At 44.6% G+C, this 18,619-nt stretch overlaps 1 protein-coding gene across 1 annotated transcript; it reads right to left on the reverse strand.

Moving 5' to 3' along the window:
- Window positions 1–1,826: 1,826 nt before the first annotated feature.
- On the reverse strand, window positions 1,827–17,912 carry PTK6 (protein tyrosine kinase 6). Its single transcript, XM_054979063.1, has 8 exons — window positions 17,469–17,912; window positions 14,488–14,609; window positions 10,883–11,046; window positions 9,311–9,464; window positions 7,319–7,480; window positions 6,520–6,701; window positions 4,653–4,806; window positions 1,827–3,488 (listed from the first exon to the last, which is right to left on the reverse strand). The coding sequence occupies exons 1-8, from the start codon at window positions 17,705–17,707 to the stop codon at window positions 3,301–3,303; spliced, it is 1,365 nt and encodes a 454-aa protein (XP_054835038.1). The 5' UTR covers window positions 17,708–17,912; the 3' UTR covers window positions 1,827–3,300.
- Window positions 17,913–18,619: the final 707 nt, after the last annotated feature.

Genomic DNA, 18,619 nt, shown 5'->3' on the forward strand with positions numbered 1-18,619 from the left:
TGTGGTTCTGGAAATACAATAAAGTTGGTTAGTCCTCACTACTCTAGTACAAAATAACTTTATGCACATAACATTAATATTTTTCATCATAATACTACCCCTATTTTGACACGCTATACACTCATTTTCCTATATTGTACTCTTACTTGGTGGTGGAAAGTGCCGTCAAATCATACCTAATTTATGACATCTACTGGGGTTTTCCTCCCAAGAGGTGTTTTGCTCTTCTCTGCCTCTCTAATAGCCACCTTGCACTTCCCTGGTCTCCCATCCAATTACTGACCAAGGCCAACCCAGTTTAGTTTCCTACATCAGGCTTGCCTGCTCTGTCCACGCGAAGTCATACTTAGATTCCATTGGATAAAAAACATAATGCAATCTTTTCTGCATTGTTAATTACGCTTTTAAAATCTCCAAAGTCTTTTTTTAAAAACGCTAATACAAAACTACTCAGAAAGTGCATGAACTCTTTGCTACTTTTTCTTGGTGGCAAGGACAAAAGGCACGTGCTTTGGTTCCATCCTAAGGAAATCCTGGACTTCTCCCTTTCCTTTCTACAGCTATCACTACACTCCCCTGCCCACAACCTTAAGAAAATCAGAACTTCAGAAAACAACAAAAACGTGCCATCCTTTTATATGTTTTGGAAGGCTTCCCCCCCCCCTTACTGTGTGTGTGTGTGTTATGTGCCGTCAAGTCGCCTGAGCCTCCCACCTATGGCGACCCTATGAAGGAAAGACCTCCAAAACGTCCTAATCATTAACAGACTTGATCAGATCCTGCAAACTGGAGGACATGGCTTCTTTGATTGAGCCCAACCATCTCGTTTTAGGTCTTCCTCTTTTCCTGCTGCCATCCACTTTTCCTAGCATTATTGATTTTCCAGAGAATCTTCTCTTCTCATGATGTGGCCAAAGTACGATAGCCTCAGTTTTGTCAGTTTAACTTCTAAGGAGAATTCAGGCTCGATTTGATCTAGTACCCACTTGTCCTTTGGGCTGTCCGTGGTATCTGCAAAGCTCTCCTCCAGCACCACATTTCAAATGCATCGATTTTCTTCCCATCAGCTTTCTTCACTGTCCAACTTTCACATCCATATATGGCAATGAGGAATGAGCCTTTCTTATTTCCATTAACTGTAGCTCAAGTAAAGTTCTCTTCACTTTTCACAAATGACAGGTGATGTTGTGATTACTGAAGCCCATTTAGGAAGCCCAGAACTGAATCCGCACAACTTCCCATCGGTGCACCTTTGGCCAACCATTCTGTCTTAGCCTAAACTACATTACAGGGTTGTTGTGATGAAAAATGCAGACTGGAGAACTAATGAATGCTGTCGCCAGTTCCATGGAGGTAGGATGGCATAAAAGGCCACAAGATAAGTAGGAGGGTGGAGTTAAGTTCCACTGCAACGTTAAGCAAGAGTATAAGAGTATTCATAATAGCAATGGACTGCATTGCAGGGTTAAGGTAGTCATAAAACATACTTCACCTAACAGCATATTCAAACTACAATTCCCAAGGTTCTTTGGGGGAAGCTTCTAGGGCGGGACAAAACCATGACAGCCAATCCTCTTGAGCACAGGAAGCGGCTTTCTTCCAAGTCAGCCCACTGAACTATCACATTCATTATTTTCAGCAGCAACGTACTTACTACTTGATCCTTGCATTATCACATCTGACGAAGAGAACGTGATTCTCAAAAGCTTATGCTACAATAAAATTGGTTAGTCTTAAAGGTGCTACTACTACAGACTAACACGGCTAACTCCTCTGGATCTATCACACTTTATTGTCCCATATCATAAATTTCTTTCCAAGGCCTCCTCTGTTCATGAAACAATATGCACAAAACACCCTCTGAAGAATCACTGTTTGTTCTTAACTTTACATGCTCTTGCCTTGATAGCTCAGGTGGGCCTGATCCTGTCAGATCTCAGAAGCTAAGCAGGATCCGCCTTGGTTAGTAATTGGATGGGAGACCTCCAAGGAAGACAGAGTTGCAGAGGCAGGCAATGGCAAACCACCTCTGTTAGTCTCTTGCCATGAAAACCCCACCAGGGGTCACCATAAGTCAGCACTCACCATCATCCACTTTCCATACTAAATGTTACACGCAGTCTGCACCCCATAGTGTTTAAAAGCCTTCTAACCTGCCATTTGTGATTTCTTCTTTTCTTGGTTGTGCAAATATATCTGCAGATCGTAGACAACAACTTGTGCAGCCGATCAAGAGGGCTGTAGTCCCCAAAAGGTTATGTCTAGGGTTGCCAAATGGAGTCCAGAACAATACTGGATTCTGGGAAGAGGGGGAGGGCTGCACCAACCTTTAACATTTGGCGTGATTATGTCACTACAGGAAGTGACATCACTGCGACGACTCACTTCCAGGTGCCCTGGCTGTATGGCCGCTCCCAGATCAAAATAAATCTTAAGTCTTAAAAGTGCCGCAAGACTCTTCCTTACTTCTATATTATTAAGTAGGAAATGGAGAGAGGAATCTGTTTTAATGCAAGAAGAGGGAACAATGGATTTGGTCCTGTGCTTTTGTCTGGCCCGGCGTCATTAAGAGCACCTTTTGTGCTCCCCTTTACTACGATTATAACATAGAATATAAGGGAACAAGGAGAATTTGTGATGTTTCAGATGAGTCCCTTGAACTAATGTGATTGGAATGGTGCAATATGGTACATGCTACAGTTGCCAACTACAGGTTGGGAAATTCCTGGAGATTTGGGGGTGGGGCCTGAGGAGGGCAGGCTTTGGGGAGGGGAGGGACCTTTAGAGTCCATCCTCCAAAGCTGCCATTTCGTCCAGGAGAACCGATCTCTGCCATATGGACAACAGTTGTCATCCCTGGAGTTCTCCACGCCCTACCTGGAGGTCAGCAACCTTGTACATGCCTCCCTCCCATATACAGAACATCTTTAGTCCTAAGTCAGCAATGTACAACAGTGCTTTCTCTTGGGGATGCAGCACCTCTTGAAATATTTCCTTTCTCCAAATGCGGAAAAAGCACAACACATAGATCTTTTATTTTGAGGAGGCAGTCTTCAGCTTTCCAGTCCAGTTACATGGCAATGACGCACATGGATTTTCCTTGCTTGCGCAGGAAGCACCCGTGGCTCCATATGAACCCAAGTCCCAAATAACAGTGCCACGCACATTACCAAGTGGAATCCTCATAGGCCATGTTATTACCTGACAGGCCAGGTAATATGTCCCTGACGGATGGAAGGACTTCAGTACAACGGAATTATTTTTGTTTCAGAATGGGTCGGGGGAGAGAAAACGTTCCTTTCATTCCGGGTTCTCGTAGTGAGTGAAACTCTGAAGCAGTCCCCAAACCTGCTTAAAGTCTGGCCTTTCTTCTGGATTCAGATCCCAACATTTGCACATGAGATTGTACATCAGCGGAGGGCATTTGGGTGGGCAGTCCATCCTGAAACCCGTTTGGACTTGCCTGAAAACCTCGCTGTTGGTCATACCTGCAAAGGAGAGGAAAATTACACCGTGAGCATTCACAAAATCGCCACAGATCTTTGTCTGTAACAGGTATTGATTGAACAAAAAAGGCCTGGAATTTGCTTTGGTTTTATATTTGCAAAACATGTACTTTTTCTGCAAAGGATCTCGTTGTTGTTATCTTTGGAACAGATAGCTTTGAATAAGTCGGTGTAGGCCCAAAATCAAATCTCTCAACAATCGGATCAAAAAGTAAAACAGTTCTGATGCACACATATTCCAATTTCACAGCTAGGATTAAATTTCCCCAAATTTGCTAACACAGTAAAAAGAACACGCAACCAGAAACCCAAAGCATAGAAACGGGGCTACCAACTCTGGGCTGGGGAATTCCTGAAGATTTGGGGGTGGAGCCTGTATTTAAATGTTTGACATTTATACACAGCACTGAGCACAGCCTACGAAAAGCTGGACAAATGAAAATTATTGTATATTTTCTGTTCAAGTTCAAAACATTATCAGTGTGTTGGGAATTCAAATCTGAAATATAAGCTGATTTTTTCCCTCATTTTGAAATCTGATCTTCATGGATACTTTCTTTTAGGCAGGGCTCATTTCGAGGGGGAACACGCAGGAACGCAGTTCCGGCAGTTCCCCAAAGAGGTCACATGTCAGGTAGCCCCGCCCACCTGACTCTTGCCCATTTGGGGCCCGTTTCGGCCTGGATTGGGGCTGAAATGGCCCGGATTGGGCCTCTGACAGGTGGTGGATCTCTCTCCTGTTCATCAGTGGCCCAATCCTGACCATTTTGGGACCCTTTTCAGCCCCTTTTTGCCATTTTGGGCTCAATTTTGGCCCTGAATGGCCAGGATTGGGTCCAAAACAGCCAGAATAGGTGATGCCAGGGGGTGTGGCACATGCAAATCAGTTACACTAATGACACACTTCCGGTGGTGGCATATGCTAATGAATTAAGCAAATGAGTTATGCTAATGAGTTCCTCTGGCTCTTTTTCTACGAAATGACCCCTGCTTTTAGGGAAATGTTTCTTTAAAAGTCTTCTTGGTACTTTTTAATGACTCTTAAATCCAACTTTGCCTAATGACATCCAAACTGCAGAATTCTCAATGAAAGTGTTGCCCGAATCTTAAACCGGGAGTACAGTGTTTTGTGTGATCAGAAGATACCTGGATACGGGTTCTGGCCGAGAGTGACGATTTCATACAGAAGGATTCCAAACGACCAGACGTCAGATTTGACAGAATAACGCCCGTGGGAAAGAGCCTCTGGTGCTGTCCATTTGTAGGGAATATTATGGGAGTAAGAGAAATAAACGTCATCCTGTGAGAAAGACAAACAGCAATTTAAGTGTGGAACTACAGTTTATCTGTGCAACAAAACCGTTTTTAAACTCTTCAAGCACTGCACGCCTACTAAGACATTTTGGTGTCCCGTCATCTCAGTCCTATCCATATTTATTCATATGTGAGCCTTGGCAGAACTTAATGACAAGAAAACGTACACCTATATTTTGCATGAATATTCAACATCACAGTAGCCCGCTCGCTTCTTTCCTGGGGGGGATCAATGAAAAGTGGAGGTAGTGGGTGGAAGGGCTGCTTAAAGTCTTGGTTTTATGGGATTTGGGTCCATGCTGGTATTTGGGTATAGTTGCCAACCTCCAGATGGGGCCTGGGGAGGACAGGATTTGGGGAGGGATGTCACCAGGGTACAATGCCACAGACTCCTGGGTATACGGGCTCTGGCCTGTGTTCCTCCCAGGCTATTTAGATAATCCTGGAGAAAATGGTAGGTTCAGAGGGTGGACTCTGTAGGATTATACTTTACTGAGGTCCATCCCCTCCCCAAACACTGCCCCCCCAAGCTCCTCCCACAAATCTTCAGGAATTTCAAAGTAAAACGCGCTATGCAAACGCGCATGGTTTATCCCAGCTTTGTAATATAGTTTTTCTTGGAGCTGAATTTGGAGTATAATGTCAAATGGATCTAGCAGGATTTGAGTCCAGTGGCACCTTAAAGACCAACAAGATTTTCAGAGTGTCAGCTTTCAAGAGTCAGAGCTCCTGTAACCCCTGTGAGGTTAATTGGTTTAGCCCAGTGGGGTGGATTCAGAAGCTAGAAGCAGGCTGCTGAGGAGGAGGCTGTTTGCCGGGGAGCTTAATAAACTATAAGTTCTTATCACCTTGAATAAGGTAATCAAGTGTATGTAAAATATGATTTAAAGTGGTGTTTGTGTATTGTGTTTAGTTGGCGTTACTGGGATTGTGTTGTTTTTTTTGCAGGGCTATAATTCCCAACTAGAAGACAGAAGCCTGGGGTACAGTTGCTTCGAATGGATGAGAGAGGACTCATCACTTCTTGGATGTTGAACTATTTGCCTTTTCAAGGACATTGTTGCTTTGGAGTTTTTTTTATGGTTGCACTTAGGAATTAATTTTTTTAAAAGTTGTATTTTATTAATTGTTAAAAAGTTTAAAAGAAAAAAAAAGTTATTTCTTAAAATTTTGTGAAACTTGCTTCCTAAGCCCCATAGAATCCATGAAAAGAGAAGTTACACTCCCTTCTTCAGACACCTAAGGTGCCACTAAAGTCCTGCTGTTTTGATGCAGACCAACACGGCTACCCACCTAAAATTATCCAAATGGATTTAGCACACAGTAAACACTGCCCCGTGCACAGGGCTTTTTTTCTGGGGAAAGAGGCGGTGGAACTCAGTGGGTTGCCCTCGGAGAAAATGGTCACATGGCTGGTGGCCCTGCCCCCTGATCTCCAGACAGAGGGGAGTTTAGATTGCCCTCTGCACCGCTCCAGCAGCACAGAGGGCAGTCTAAACTCCCCTCTGCCTGGAGATCAGGGGGCGGGGCCACCAGCCATGTGACCATTTTCAAGAGGTTCCGGAACTCCGTTCCACCATGTTCCAGCTGAAAAAAAGCCCTTCCAGTGCACAATTTTGCCTGCTGACAGTTGGGTATCAGCTTTTGTATTTGCTGTTAGCCCCCCCCCCCCCGCCCTTTCAATATTGGTTGCAAATACCTTGATAAGCCTGGCCATCCCAAAATCTCCCACTTTGCATATGTTGTTCTCTCCAACCAAGATGTTCCTGGCAGCCAGATCTCGATGGATGAAATTTTGTGATTCCAGGTAGCACATCCCATCAGCCACTTGGGAGGCCATGTCTACCAGTTCTGCCATTTTGAGATGTTCCCATCTGGAATCTAAAAGGAAACATACAGAGGCTTTTTTATCTTTCACACAACTGGATGATAGTGATGGCCAGCTGCACACCTTGCTGTAGGAATCATATATACACACACATGAAGATGCTGTCAAAGAAGAGAGCCAGTTTGGTGTAGTGGTTAAGAGCGCGGGACTCTAATCTGGAGGGCCAGGTTTGATTCCCCACTCCTCCACTTGAAGCCAGCTGGGTGACCTTGAGTCAGTCACTTAAGAGCAGAAGGACTCTAATCTGGAGAGCCAGGTTTGATTCCCCACTCCTCCACTTGAAGCCAGCTGGGTGACCTTGGATCAGTCACTTAAGAGCAGAAGGACTCTAATCTGGAGAGCCAGGTTTGATTCCTCACTCCTCCACTTGAAACTAGCTGGGAGACCTTGGGCTAGTCACAGCTTCTAGCTCTCTCAGTCCCACCCACCTCATAGGGTGTTTTGTTGCGGGGATAATAATGACATACTTTGTAAACTGCTCTGAGAGGGAGTTAAGTCATCCTGAAGGGCGGTATATAAATCTGTTGTTGTTGCTGCTGCTGCTGCTGTTGTTTGTTGTTAAGCACTGGCTACATTACTATCCCTGAAACAGGTGGGGAAAGAGCCTCACCTCGGAGGAAGTCTAGCAGATTTCCTTTGCTCATGAGCTCTGTGATAATGTAAACGGGATCCCCGGTGGAAGAGATGGCGTAGAGGGAGAGGATGTTTTTGTGTCTCAGCTTCTTCATGGCCTCAATTTCATTCTTGAAGGTGGCCTGATGCGTCAGGTCCGCTGGAAAAACCAAAAAAAGCAGTCAGTGGCTCCTAAATTATGAAACTTCTTGTACTGTGTGGTCCAGATCAAAGCATTTTACCATCTCGAGTGAGCAGTTTAAACCACACACTATGCTTTAGGAGTTTGCCCCTGCCGCTCTGAAAAAGATTCTGGGGGCATACTGTCAGTTTCCACAGGGAACTGGCAAAGATGGAAGCAACCAAAGAGCGCAGACTGCAGGGGCAAACAGCAAGCCAGATGTCCACACTATTTAAATCTAAAATTCTCTTTCTGAACCCAGTGAAACTGACGGACAGTAGAGCAGAAAATAGCAGCCCTAACAACCTAGACTAGCCAGGGCCGTCGTCACACGGGCATCTCTTCCGTTAAATTTACAGCATATAGCGTCCTACCTGTTATCGGCACAGTAACGTTTCTTTGAGTCACCTAGTGGCTCTTCGCACCACCAGCTGTCCACACCGAAGCACTCTGTTCTGTTCTCTCTAACTGCGCAGAAGCAGCTCCTCCCCCCCCTTTTTTTTTAATTATTCTGGCGTTTAATTCCGCTATAACGGAATAACAGCATATAAACATTCCGTTAGAGCAAAACATTATGACCCTTTTGTTTTTCCAACTTTGAAATTATATAAATAGCCCTTTGCCCGCAGAAAACTCCCTGTCTGACATGATCCCCATCGCTGAAGACTGCCATGGCGATTGAGTCATTTTTACTTCAGCAAAAAGTTTGCATTGTGTTATGTCGTTATGGCGTTATAAGGACATAATAAAATTTTTAAAAGGGGAGTCGCAGGAAGAAATGGATTCTGGGATTGAAGGGAGGGCATAGGACGTTGCGAGGCGAAATACATCGATGTGAGGCAATCACACTGAGGCACAAAATAGCACGACTATCAAGCACAAAGCAGAAGAGAGAAAATCGCTGCAGTGTTGGAATGAGGTGGGTGTTTGTCAGGAAATAGCGCCATTTTAGCGCTAAATAAAAGCCCGTGTGACGACGGCCCAGATCTCATCAGATCTTGGAAGCTAAGCAGGGTTGGTAATTGGATGGGAGATCACCAAAACTGGAGTTGCTATGCAGAGGAAGGCAATGGCAAAACCATCTGTGCTCATCTCTTGCCTTGAAACCCCCATGAAATGAACTTACGGTATCACCATGAGTTGTTTGTGACTTGATGTCATACTTTATCTTAGGGCAGATAGATCTTCCATCAAAGAATATCCATCAATCTTTATTAATACAAGTCTTCGGAAAATTCCCAACCACCACAGCAATAAAGAAACTCAAAATGATTCCCACAAATAGTAATACAGGAGAGTACATATTAATAAAATAGTATATAAATTAAAATTCTATAAGTGTATAAATAAAACGTAAGCCACCAAATTCTGACAGATTTGACAGGCTGCTGTGCAAAATTTTGCAGTATAATAACATTCTTGCATATGCCATATTGAATTGCCTAGGATTACTAAGCAAGGGGTGGACAATCAAAGAATAATTAACTTGTGGAATTCCCTGCCACATGATGTAGAGACAGTCACTAGTTTAGGGGACTTTAACAGAGGGTTTCGACAGAGTCAAATAGGGTAGGTTAGTCAGTGACTACCAGCCCGAATGACTAAGTGAAACTTCCATATTCAGAGGCAGTGTACCTCGCCAGTGCTTGAGAGAACAACAGCACCCTCCTGGGACATTCTGGGAGTGAATGGGTTGGACCCAGACTCAATTTTCTCCCAACAGAAGAGGTGCAATTTTGACCAATTTTCTCTTCCTGTTATCACTTGCCCCCATGCCATTCTTGACCGAGAGTTTAGCAAAACTCTTACCTCTAGGTAGCACTTTGACGGCAACTCGGACTTTGTCCTTCCAGTATCCTTCGTAGACTTCCCCAAAGTATCCGGCGCCCAGTTTCCTAACCAGGCTGAACTCTTCCTTAGGCCTTTCCCAGTTATCCCAATGAGGCATCGCCTTTGGTTCTTGCTGGAATCAAAAAGGGACCTTAAGCTCAAGGACTAACATAGCCCTTGAGGTTTTCAGGGAGATTTTTTGAAAAACTCCTCTATTTCTACATATGCCTCTAGGTAGCTGGCTAGTTTAGCAATTAGGCTTATACTTTACAAAGAGCCAAACTACCTGAGATGTTGATTTTGTCCAAAATATAGTTGCTGGAGGGTGGAGGGGAATGGCATGTGGATTACATAGGCTTGCCAACCTGAAGGTGAGGCCTGGAGATCTCCAAGAATTACAACTGATCTTCAGATGACAAAGATCAATTCCCCTGGCAAAAATGGCTGCTTTGGAGGGTGGACTACACAGCATCCTGCGCTGTTGAGGTCCCTCCATTCCCCAAATCCCATCTTCTCAGGGCCCCACTCCCAAATCTCCAGGAATTTCCAAACTAAGAGTTGGCAACCCTAACAGAAGGATGGCCACCACTTTCATTGTCCAGCTTGTGAGCATCCCAGAAGCATACTGAAGTGGTATGTTGAAAACAGAATTATGTGCTATGTTGGCCTGATTTGACAATGCATTGCTGAATATTGCGCCAAATATAACCGCGCCCCTTGATCACATACATATCACAGCAGATTGTGTGGAAAAGTTCTCCTCTGGAGGCATCTGTAAAAGGCATATAATGCTTTCCAGGTTGAAGAAGGATATTGGTATTTTTGAAGCTACGTTATCATTGCAGAGTTGGGTCTAGTGGAAGCAGCTTGCTCACCTGGATTGCCCTTTCCAGTACTATGAACCCTGCCTCCTTCAATGTCACATTTTTATTTTCCGAAAATTTGACACTTCAGACTGAGTATCTGTGCATGTGCTAGGCTTGCCAGCCTCCAGGAAATAGCTGGAGATCTCCTGGAATTACAACTGATCTTCAGGCAACAGAGATCAGTTCCCCTGGAGAAAATGGTTACTTTGAAGGGTGAACTCTATGGAATTACACCCCACTCAGGGCCCCTCCCCTCCCCAAACCCCACCCTCTTCAGGATCCACCCCCACCCCCCCAAATCTCCAGGAATTTCTCAACCTCGACCTGGCAACTCCAGCATATGCTGAGTGCCTTTCCCTTCTAACTAAACAATCTTGTGTAAGGACAGGATGTTTCTAAGATACTGTCTTTTCTTCATGCACATCTTACTAAAATAGTAAAACACTTGTAATGCTTTTTTTTTGTTTTTGTTCAAGCTTTACAGGCTTCTGTTCTGGTAACCAGCCAGGAGGTTGAAAATGTGGTTAGGTCAGGAAAGTTCTGGTGGCTGACAACCCCAAGTCCGGCTGTGCATTGTTATTTGGGGTTGTTGGTTTTTTTGCAAGTGTTGTGACAATGTGGGGAAAAGAGACAGGCAAACCACCTCTGTTTGCGAGGCCAAAGTTAACCCGGCCTCTGGACTCACCTTGTAGCAAGGGCTTGTCAGAGTCAAGCCGTGGGTGAGTGCCTTTCCTTTGTAATACTCGACAAGGGACTGCAGATCAGGAAAGGACCGGCTGGTGTTCATGTAGAAACTCCCTTGGCCGTTGCGCAAGATCTTGTAGTGCCTCACCAATGACTCATCTCGGACTGCGAAACCCCAGAAGAACAGGAATTAAATCAAGGTTCAAAAGATAGTGGTGGGGAAACCCCAAGCCATTACAGATGTGTTCATACCTTCCTGTTCCCATAAGTGCCTGCATAAAAATTGGGCAACAAGCCAACCTCCAAACAACACGGCTGTTTGGGATGAAATATCGGCCGTGTTTCTCCGTCTGAAAGCTACCGCCACCTCGCCCGGTCTCAGTGACATTTCAGCCCTAATCCTAGATATTCTTGGATCAGTTAGGATGACGTGGAAGCCAAAGGAATGTGCTTTGCACATGTTCAGAAGCACTGTGCTCTTTCGTTATCACTTCACTGATAATCTCCACTCTGCCAAGAAACTCTGGAAAATGTCGGGCCAGTCAACCTAACCTACCTCGTAAGGCTATTGTGAGGATAATATGGGGAGGGAGAGCTGTGGATACTGCCTCTTTGGAGAAAGGATGGGATATACATGTATTATATGGGCAGTTAGATACTTCACATATTCATGAGCCTCAGGACAGGTAGGGTAGCCAACAACCTGGTGAAAAAAACTTGTCCTATCGCTTTAACAGAGGTTTATTTTTTATTTATTTACTATATTTATAGTCTGCCTTTTTCACTGAGACTCAAAGCACAGAACACAGTTGATAACAGTCCATAGAAAGAGACATCCTATAAGCATAGTAGAGATCAATACGAGGAGACATTAAATGAGCAATGTTCTTTAAGATTATTGAAAGCACAGCATATTAGACATGATGCAGAATGTGTACATAATGAAGAAAAATGGTATTGCATCTATAGAAAACAATGAAGCGATAGCAGGGTAGCCAACTGATAATACATCCGATAAAGTATAAACAACGGTATAATCCATAGACCCTTTTCCATTATAAAGTGACTTCAGGAACAATTCTGTTATAGTATATCCCTATTGCCTTTATAGAAAACTCTATTTTACAGTTTGCAGAATGACAGAAATGTGAGAGCCCTCTTAATCTCAGGCAGGCCATTCCTTAAGATGGGGGCCACAATGGAAAGCATACCGACCGTTGTTGATCTTGCAGGGTGGCCCCTGGAGAAGGCCCTGCTCAGATAATTGGAGCTGTTGTGGCAGAACATAGGAGGAGAGGCAGTCTGACCTATAGGACAGCTCATGGACATGAAGGGCATTCTATGAGATGCCCAGTATGTCGAATTTAACCTGGTAGCTGATGGGCAGCCCGTGGAGTGACTCCAGAACGGTATAATATACACGCTCCCTCCTAATAATAAGCAAACTGTAGCATTCTGTACCAACTGAAGTCTCCAGGTTGACTTCAAGGGCAAACCCACACAGATTGCATTACAACAGTCTAGTCTTGATGTTACTGTGGCATGGACCCAGGCAGCTAAACAGCTGAGTCAAGGCAGGGAGCCATCTTTTAGGTTTGACAAAGTTGGAAAAGAGCATTTTTTTTTGCAGCTGCATTAACTTGCTTGACCTGCAGTAATACTGAATCCAATACAGCCCCTATGCTATTAACTGAGTCGTCAGGGTCAGCTGAACTCCATCAAAAGTGGGAAGCACAATGCCTTTCAAGGCTTCAGCTTTCCCAGCTAGCATGACTTCCATTTTATCAGTATTCGGTTTCAATTTGTTCTCTCTTAGCCATTTAACCACAGCGGTCAGGCAGTGGTTCAAGACCTCTACTGCAGCACCAAGAGATCTGGATGGAGATATATAGAGCTGGGTGTTATTAGCATATTGATGACACCCAATTCCAAAGCTATGAATGACTTCTCCTAAGGGTTTTATATAAAAGTTGAATAATATGAGGGATAAGGGTGCACCTGTAGAACCCCACAGGACAAATCCCACACGGATAAGAACTGTTCTCCCATAGCAACTCTTTGAGGCTGCTCTGTAAGGAACTCTTTAAATAAGTACCGATCATATCCCATAATATCTCTGCACAGCCTTTGCCTACATTCAGATGGAGAGTATAACCTAAGGCTACCAGCACAGTCTTTGTCCTGTAGTCTGGACTGAAACAAGACTGAAAAGGGGCCAAAGCAGACGAGTTGTCCAAAAAGCCCTGGAGTAGTCTGCCCTATAATAATTATTATTATAATAACAGTGTGCTTTTTTACCACCCTTCTGGACAGATTAGTATTTACTCAGAGTGGTAAACAAAGTCATATTATTATCCCCCCCTCCCCGCCACACGCAGCTGGGGCTGAGAGGAGTGGCTTCCCCAAGGCCTCCTGCTGAGCTCATGGCAGGAGTGGAAGTCGAACCAGCAGAGTTCTGATTCGCATCCCAGCCACTTAACCCCTATGCTACAACTGCCCTCTAAATCACCTTGTCCAGAAAGGGCAAGTTAGCATCACGACAATAGCTGGCCATGTCATTTTTTTCTGAACAGATGTTTTTTAAAATAGTGGATGGATAACCAACTGCCTCTTTGAGTGGCCAAGGGAAGATACCCTGAGTCAGTGATCGATTAACATTGAATACTAAGGACTTACATGATTTCAGCAGCCAAGATGGGCAGGGGTCAAGAGAACTCTAGTGGTGTCCTTCATAGATCCCCGAATTCTGTCAACATCTAACATGGTAACTGGATCAAAATGGTCCACAAATGGACCAGATAATAATAAAAAAGAGCAAGAGTCCAGTAGCACTTATAAGACTAACAAAATTTGTGGTAGGGTATGAGCTTTCATGAGCCACAGCTCACTTCTTCAGATACCAAAGGGACCAGATAATGCATTAGACATATCTTCTGTCTGACTTATGCTACAACCAGCGTCCAACACGGAGCATACAGGAAAGAGTTTACCAGCCAGAAAAAGTGGGTTATTGTTTACCATGATGTTATTTGCCAAGAAAACCTTCAACTGCCCATTTCCACATTATTTACCATGATGTTATTTGCCAAGAAAACCTTCAACTGCCCATTTCCACACATTTCCTTCAATTAAAGGGACAGGACACTTTATTCTCCAGGTTGTTGGCAACTCTAAGGGAATGAGTGTGTGTGTGTGTGGGGGGGGGGGGTAAAATCGCCTGTCTCTTGTGCTTAAGATGCTATAAATTCCAGTTGTCACAAAAATTAACCATGCAAGGTTGATATAAATAGTTATATTATATCCAAAGTGCAAAAGTGCAAAAGTGCAATATATATCAAACAAGATTTAGAGTGCACTCTAAATGCAGTGGTGACCCTGGTTGTTGTGCCTGAGTTGTCTGTTTAGCCAGGGGGTTCCCTTTGTTGTTTTGCTATACATTCCAGTTGGAGCAATGGGAAACCAGGACAGAGAACTGCTCCGGTATGAGCAAGTGCAGTTTGCCCTTACAAATAATCCACTTCAACACAACTCTAAAGCAAAAGGGGTTTCCTTCTTGTTTTACATCATGTCACTGTAGCGGGAAGGCAGGAAGTAAAACTCTCTTACCTGACAGCACGTACTCTGCCCCCTTTTTCTCACTGATACGGATGAGGAAGGCGCCGGTTTTGTTTTCTTCTGACAGCAGCCGATGTGCAGATTCAGAACGGGAGATCTGCCCGAAAAACCACCTGCAGGAGTGGTGGGTGGAATAAAGACATAAGAATTGTGATGTTGGGAGACAACAAAGTCCACCTTGTGTGGCAATTTGTTTTGTTGGGGCACACAAGCAGGGTTCTGAAGGTGATGCAGCCAAGTAGGCTAAGATATACTGCCACTGTGCATGGCGGTTCCAACAAAAGATTTGCTGAAAAAAATGCCCGTCTACCATGAGCAGACAGAGATATACTGCCTCTTCTGATGGAAGTTCCATGAATTTACTATGGATCTTTGTGGGAGCTAATATGCCTGCCTGCCATCTCCTGTGCCAGGTGCAAAGAACATTAGGAGATGTCTTAAAATTGTGTTAGTATGAATGGCTGCCCTGCCCTGGATAGCCCAGGCTAGCCTGATCGTGAACCTGATTAGTACTTAAATGACAGACCGCCCTGCCCCCCCAACACCACCACCAAGGAAGTCCAGAGTCGTTTTACAGAGGCAGGTAATGACAAAGCACCTCTATTTAGCTCTTGCCTTGAAAAGCTCAGCAGGGGTTACCGTTAAATTGCCTGCAATTTGATACTCTTTCTGCCACTACCCACCATGAATTGCTAGAGTTAGCAGGTTACACGCCCCCTGAGAGGGAAGGCGGATGCATCTTATCTGTGGCAGGTAGGCAAAGAAATATGTGTGAATTCTAAGGGGACATTTTACACACTGCAGTAAATCAAGAGAACTTGGGACAGCTGATAAAGAATTCCTTTAAAGTTAAAAAATGTAGTTAAAGGTAACAGTCACAGCCAGCCGATACTATCTTTCACCCCTTTTCAGACATCCCCAACTGTACAATTATCCTCCATTTTGCTGTTTACTGAAGCTGCCCAAGATTATCTTGGGTCGCTTTTCAGAAAGCCAATGTGGTATAGTAGAAAGAGGGCTTTTCTGTGAGACCCAAATATCCAGGGCTTTTCCAAGCAAGGGCAATTTCCCATAGCAGTCTGGTTGCTGGTGCGATTCTCTGTGAAATCGCCTTTGCAACAGAGACTCCAGACTGCCCAGGGAAATCCTTTTTCGCTCCATTGTTAGCAGTGAGGTTTGAATCTCCAGACTGCCATGGACTTTGGGCCAAGCTACAAGTGACGCCTGACACAGTTTGGACACTTGTCAGCTTCCCTCAAGTTTTGATGGGAAATGTAGGCATCCTGGTCTTACAGCTTGGCTCTCCATTTAATTGAAGTTTACAGAAACCCCACACACATACACAGCGGAGGGGAAGGGGGGCGCCCGGCAAGAGCCCAATGCCTGCACTCCCCTCCCAACCACGTTCTCCATCCCAAAGACTGCCGCTCTGTAAACTTCAATTAAATGGAGAGCCAAGCTGCAAGACCAGGACGCCTACATTTCCCATCAAAACTTGAGGGAAGCTGACAAGTGTCCAACAAGTGTCAGGCGTCACTTGTAGCTCTCATCCTTGCTTACTGCATAGGGTTATTGGGAAGGTACAACGAACGAGGAAGAGAGACCTCAGAAGAATGGGGATGAAAATGCATTTAACATTTCAAGATAAATGGAAAGTTTTTTAAAAATTACACAGCTGAAAATCAACAAAATTAAATTAACATAGAGAATGATAAAAGGAATTAGGCAATACATGCTTATGACAAAATATGTTATTTGTTGATAAAAATGTTATTAGATATGAAGACAGATGGCAAAGATAGAATAAAGCTATTTACATAGAAGTGAAATACTAAAAGCAAATTCCATATAAATGTATGTAGATTTTATTTTAGGTTTGTAGGATCATAGTTTGTAATTTAAGTTTGTATGCTTGTGCATTTATAGATTGGAATAAAATATATATTTAAAATTTAAAAAAAAGAAAAAAGAAAAGTGCATTTAACAGACTGGGTTGCCCACAAATCAGCCACAAGGGGAAATCTGAAATTTAATTAGCCAGACAGTGGGGCATATATGAAGCGGTCGTTGGATCGATCGTTAGTCCATTGAGCTCAGTACTGGCTGAATTCTCATGGTCTTTACCATCCGACGATGTCAGGAATAGAACCGGGAACCTCTTACGTGCATGGTGCATGCTCTGCCACTGAGCTGTGTCATCCAATGGAGAGGAGAAACACCTAATAGATGGGGCCCATAGGGTTGCCATCTCCAGTCTGGAAAATTCCTGGAGATTTGGGGGGGGGGGGTTGAAGCCTGAAGACAGCAAGGTGTGGCGAGGAGAGGGATCTCTGCAAGGTAGAATACCATAGAATCTACCCTCCAAAGCAGCCATGTTCTCCAGGGCAACTGATCTCTAGGGCCTGGAGATCAGTTGTAATTCTGGGAGATCTCCAGCCACCACCTGGAGGTTGACAACCCTAGGCAGGGGGGACATGATGGCTTTCAGCAGTTGAACTTCTAATGGCCAACAGAAGTAGTTTAAATTACACATAGGTAAAGGTAAAGGTAGTCCCCTGTGCAAGCACTGAGTCATTACTGACCCATTTGATCCCGGTGGAAACTGGGTTCAGGGAGCCAGCTCAAGGTTGATTCAGCTTTCCATCCTTCCAAGTTCGGTAAAATGAGTACCCAGTTTCCTGGGGGTGAAGTGTAGATGACTGGGGATGGCAATGGCAAACCACCCCATAACAAAAAGTCTGCCAAGAAAACGTCGTGATGCGACGTCCCCCCATGGGTCAGTAATGACTCGGTGCTTGCATAGAGGACTACCTTTACCTAAATTACACATAATTAAGGCAAAATATAAGAGTGCTTGATTTGCACAACTCTAATTGCAAAGTTCAGTTCAAAACTGAGAGATGGGAAGGAGTTTAGCAAAGAGTACTCAGATCCCTTAAAAAATTCTCCATCCCTTCCAGATAGATACTTACGGCTCTGCTTCCACGGTTTCCTTCTTGGCCATGTAGTTGTATGGGACGTAACCTTCCTCACACTTCCTTCCAGCATTATCCAACTTCTTTGCCCACCACCAATCTCCTTTCTTCTCAATGACATGGAAGAGGTCTCCTGCCTCGAAGCTTAGTTCGGAGTCCGTCATAGCTCGGAAGTCCCACAAACTGGTGTAGAGGCAATTCCGGGTGTCCCGTGGCAGGGCTGGCTTTGTACTCATAATGTCCGATCCTGAAACCCTGGGAAGAGGAGAATCTTGTGTGTCTTTCTGAAACACACACGCAGAACACTGCCTCACAATCTTCGGCGCCACAACCCCTTTTAACCAACCACATTCGCTGAACTTTTGCCAATGTACCTTGGGGAAGTGTTCGCAAACCTGCCGAGCGGCTTTATCGGCGACGGATCACGCTGAAGTTGCCAGCTCAGGAGACTTTGAAAGAATTCTCTCTCTACTTCCTCTTTATGAGAAAGCAAAGCAATAACATCTCAGCCCTGCCCTGCTGTTACTCCTCCAACAAAGAAAAGGAAGGAGCAGTTGGCACAGAGGCGATGAGAAAGGACTCCGAGTTTCGAGGCCTGATACAAATCTCAGTGCCGCACAGGAATGTGGTGTAAGATGCTCAGCCAGAACTGAATTCTTGTGCTACAGAGAGGGGAGGAGCCTTCATTGAAGATCTGCTTCGACCCAAACCTCACTAGGTAGACACCAGCCCTGGCATGGCATCTGGGGAAATCTGGCCTACTCTGATAAACTATGGCAACATTTCACCCACCAGCTGATCTTCTCAAGCAGGTGTCGTCTCTGCCTTGGTACAGGGTCTCTACTCTAGAAGTAAAGTCAGGCCTACCCTAGTGGCTTGTTGTAAGGTTTGCTTCAAAACAACAACAACAGCAATAGCATTCAATTTATATACCACTCTTCAGGACAAACAACACCCACACAGAGCGGTTTACAAAGTATGTTATTATTATCCCCACAACAATCACCCTGTGAGGTGGGTGAGACTGAGGGAGCTCTGGAAGAGCTGTGACTGACCCAAGGTCACCCAGCTGGCTTCAAGCGGAGGAGTGGGGAATCAAACCCAGTTCTCCAGATTAGAATCCCACCGCTCTTAACCGCTACACCAAA

The sequence above is a fragment of the Eublepharis macularius genome, chromosome 5 (assembly GCF_028583425.1).
Source record: "Eublepharis macularius isolate TG4126 chromosome 5, MPM_Emac_v1.0, whole genome shotgun sequence".
NCBI lineage: Eukaryota > Metazoa > Chordata > Lepidosauria > Squamata > Eublepharidae > Eublepharis > Eublepharis macularius.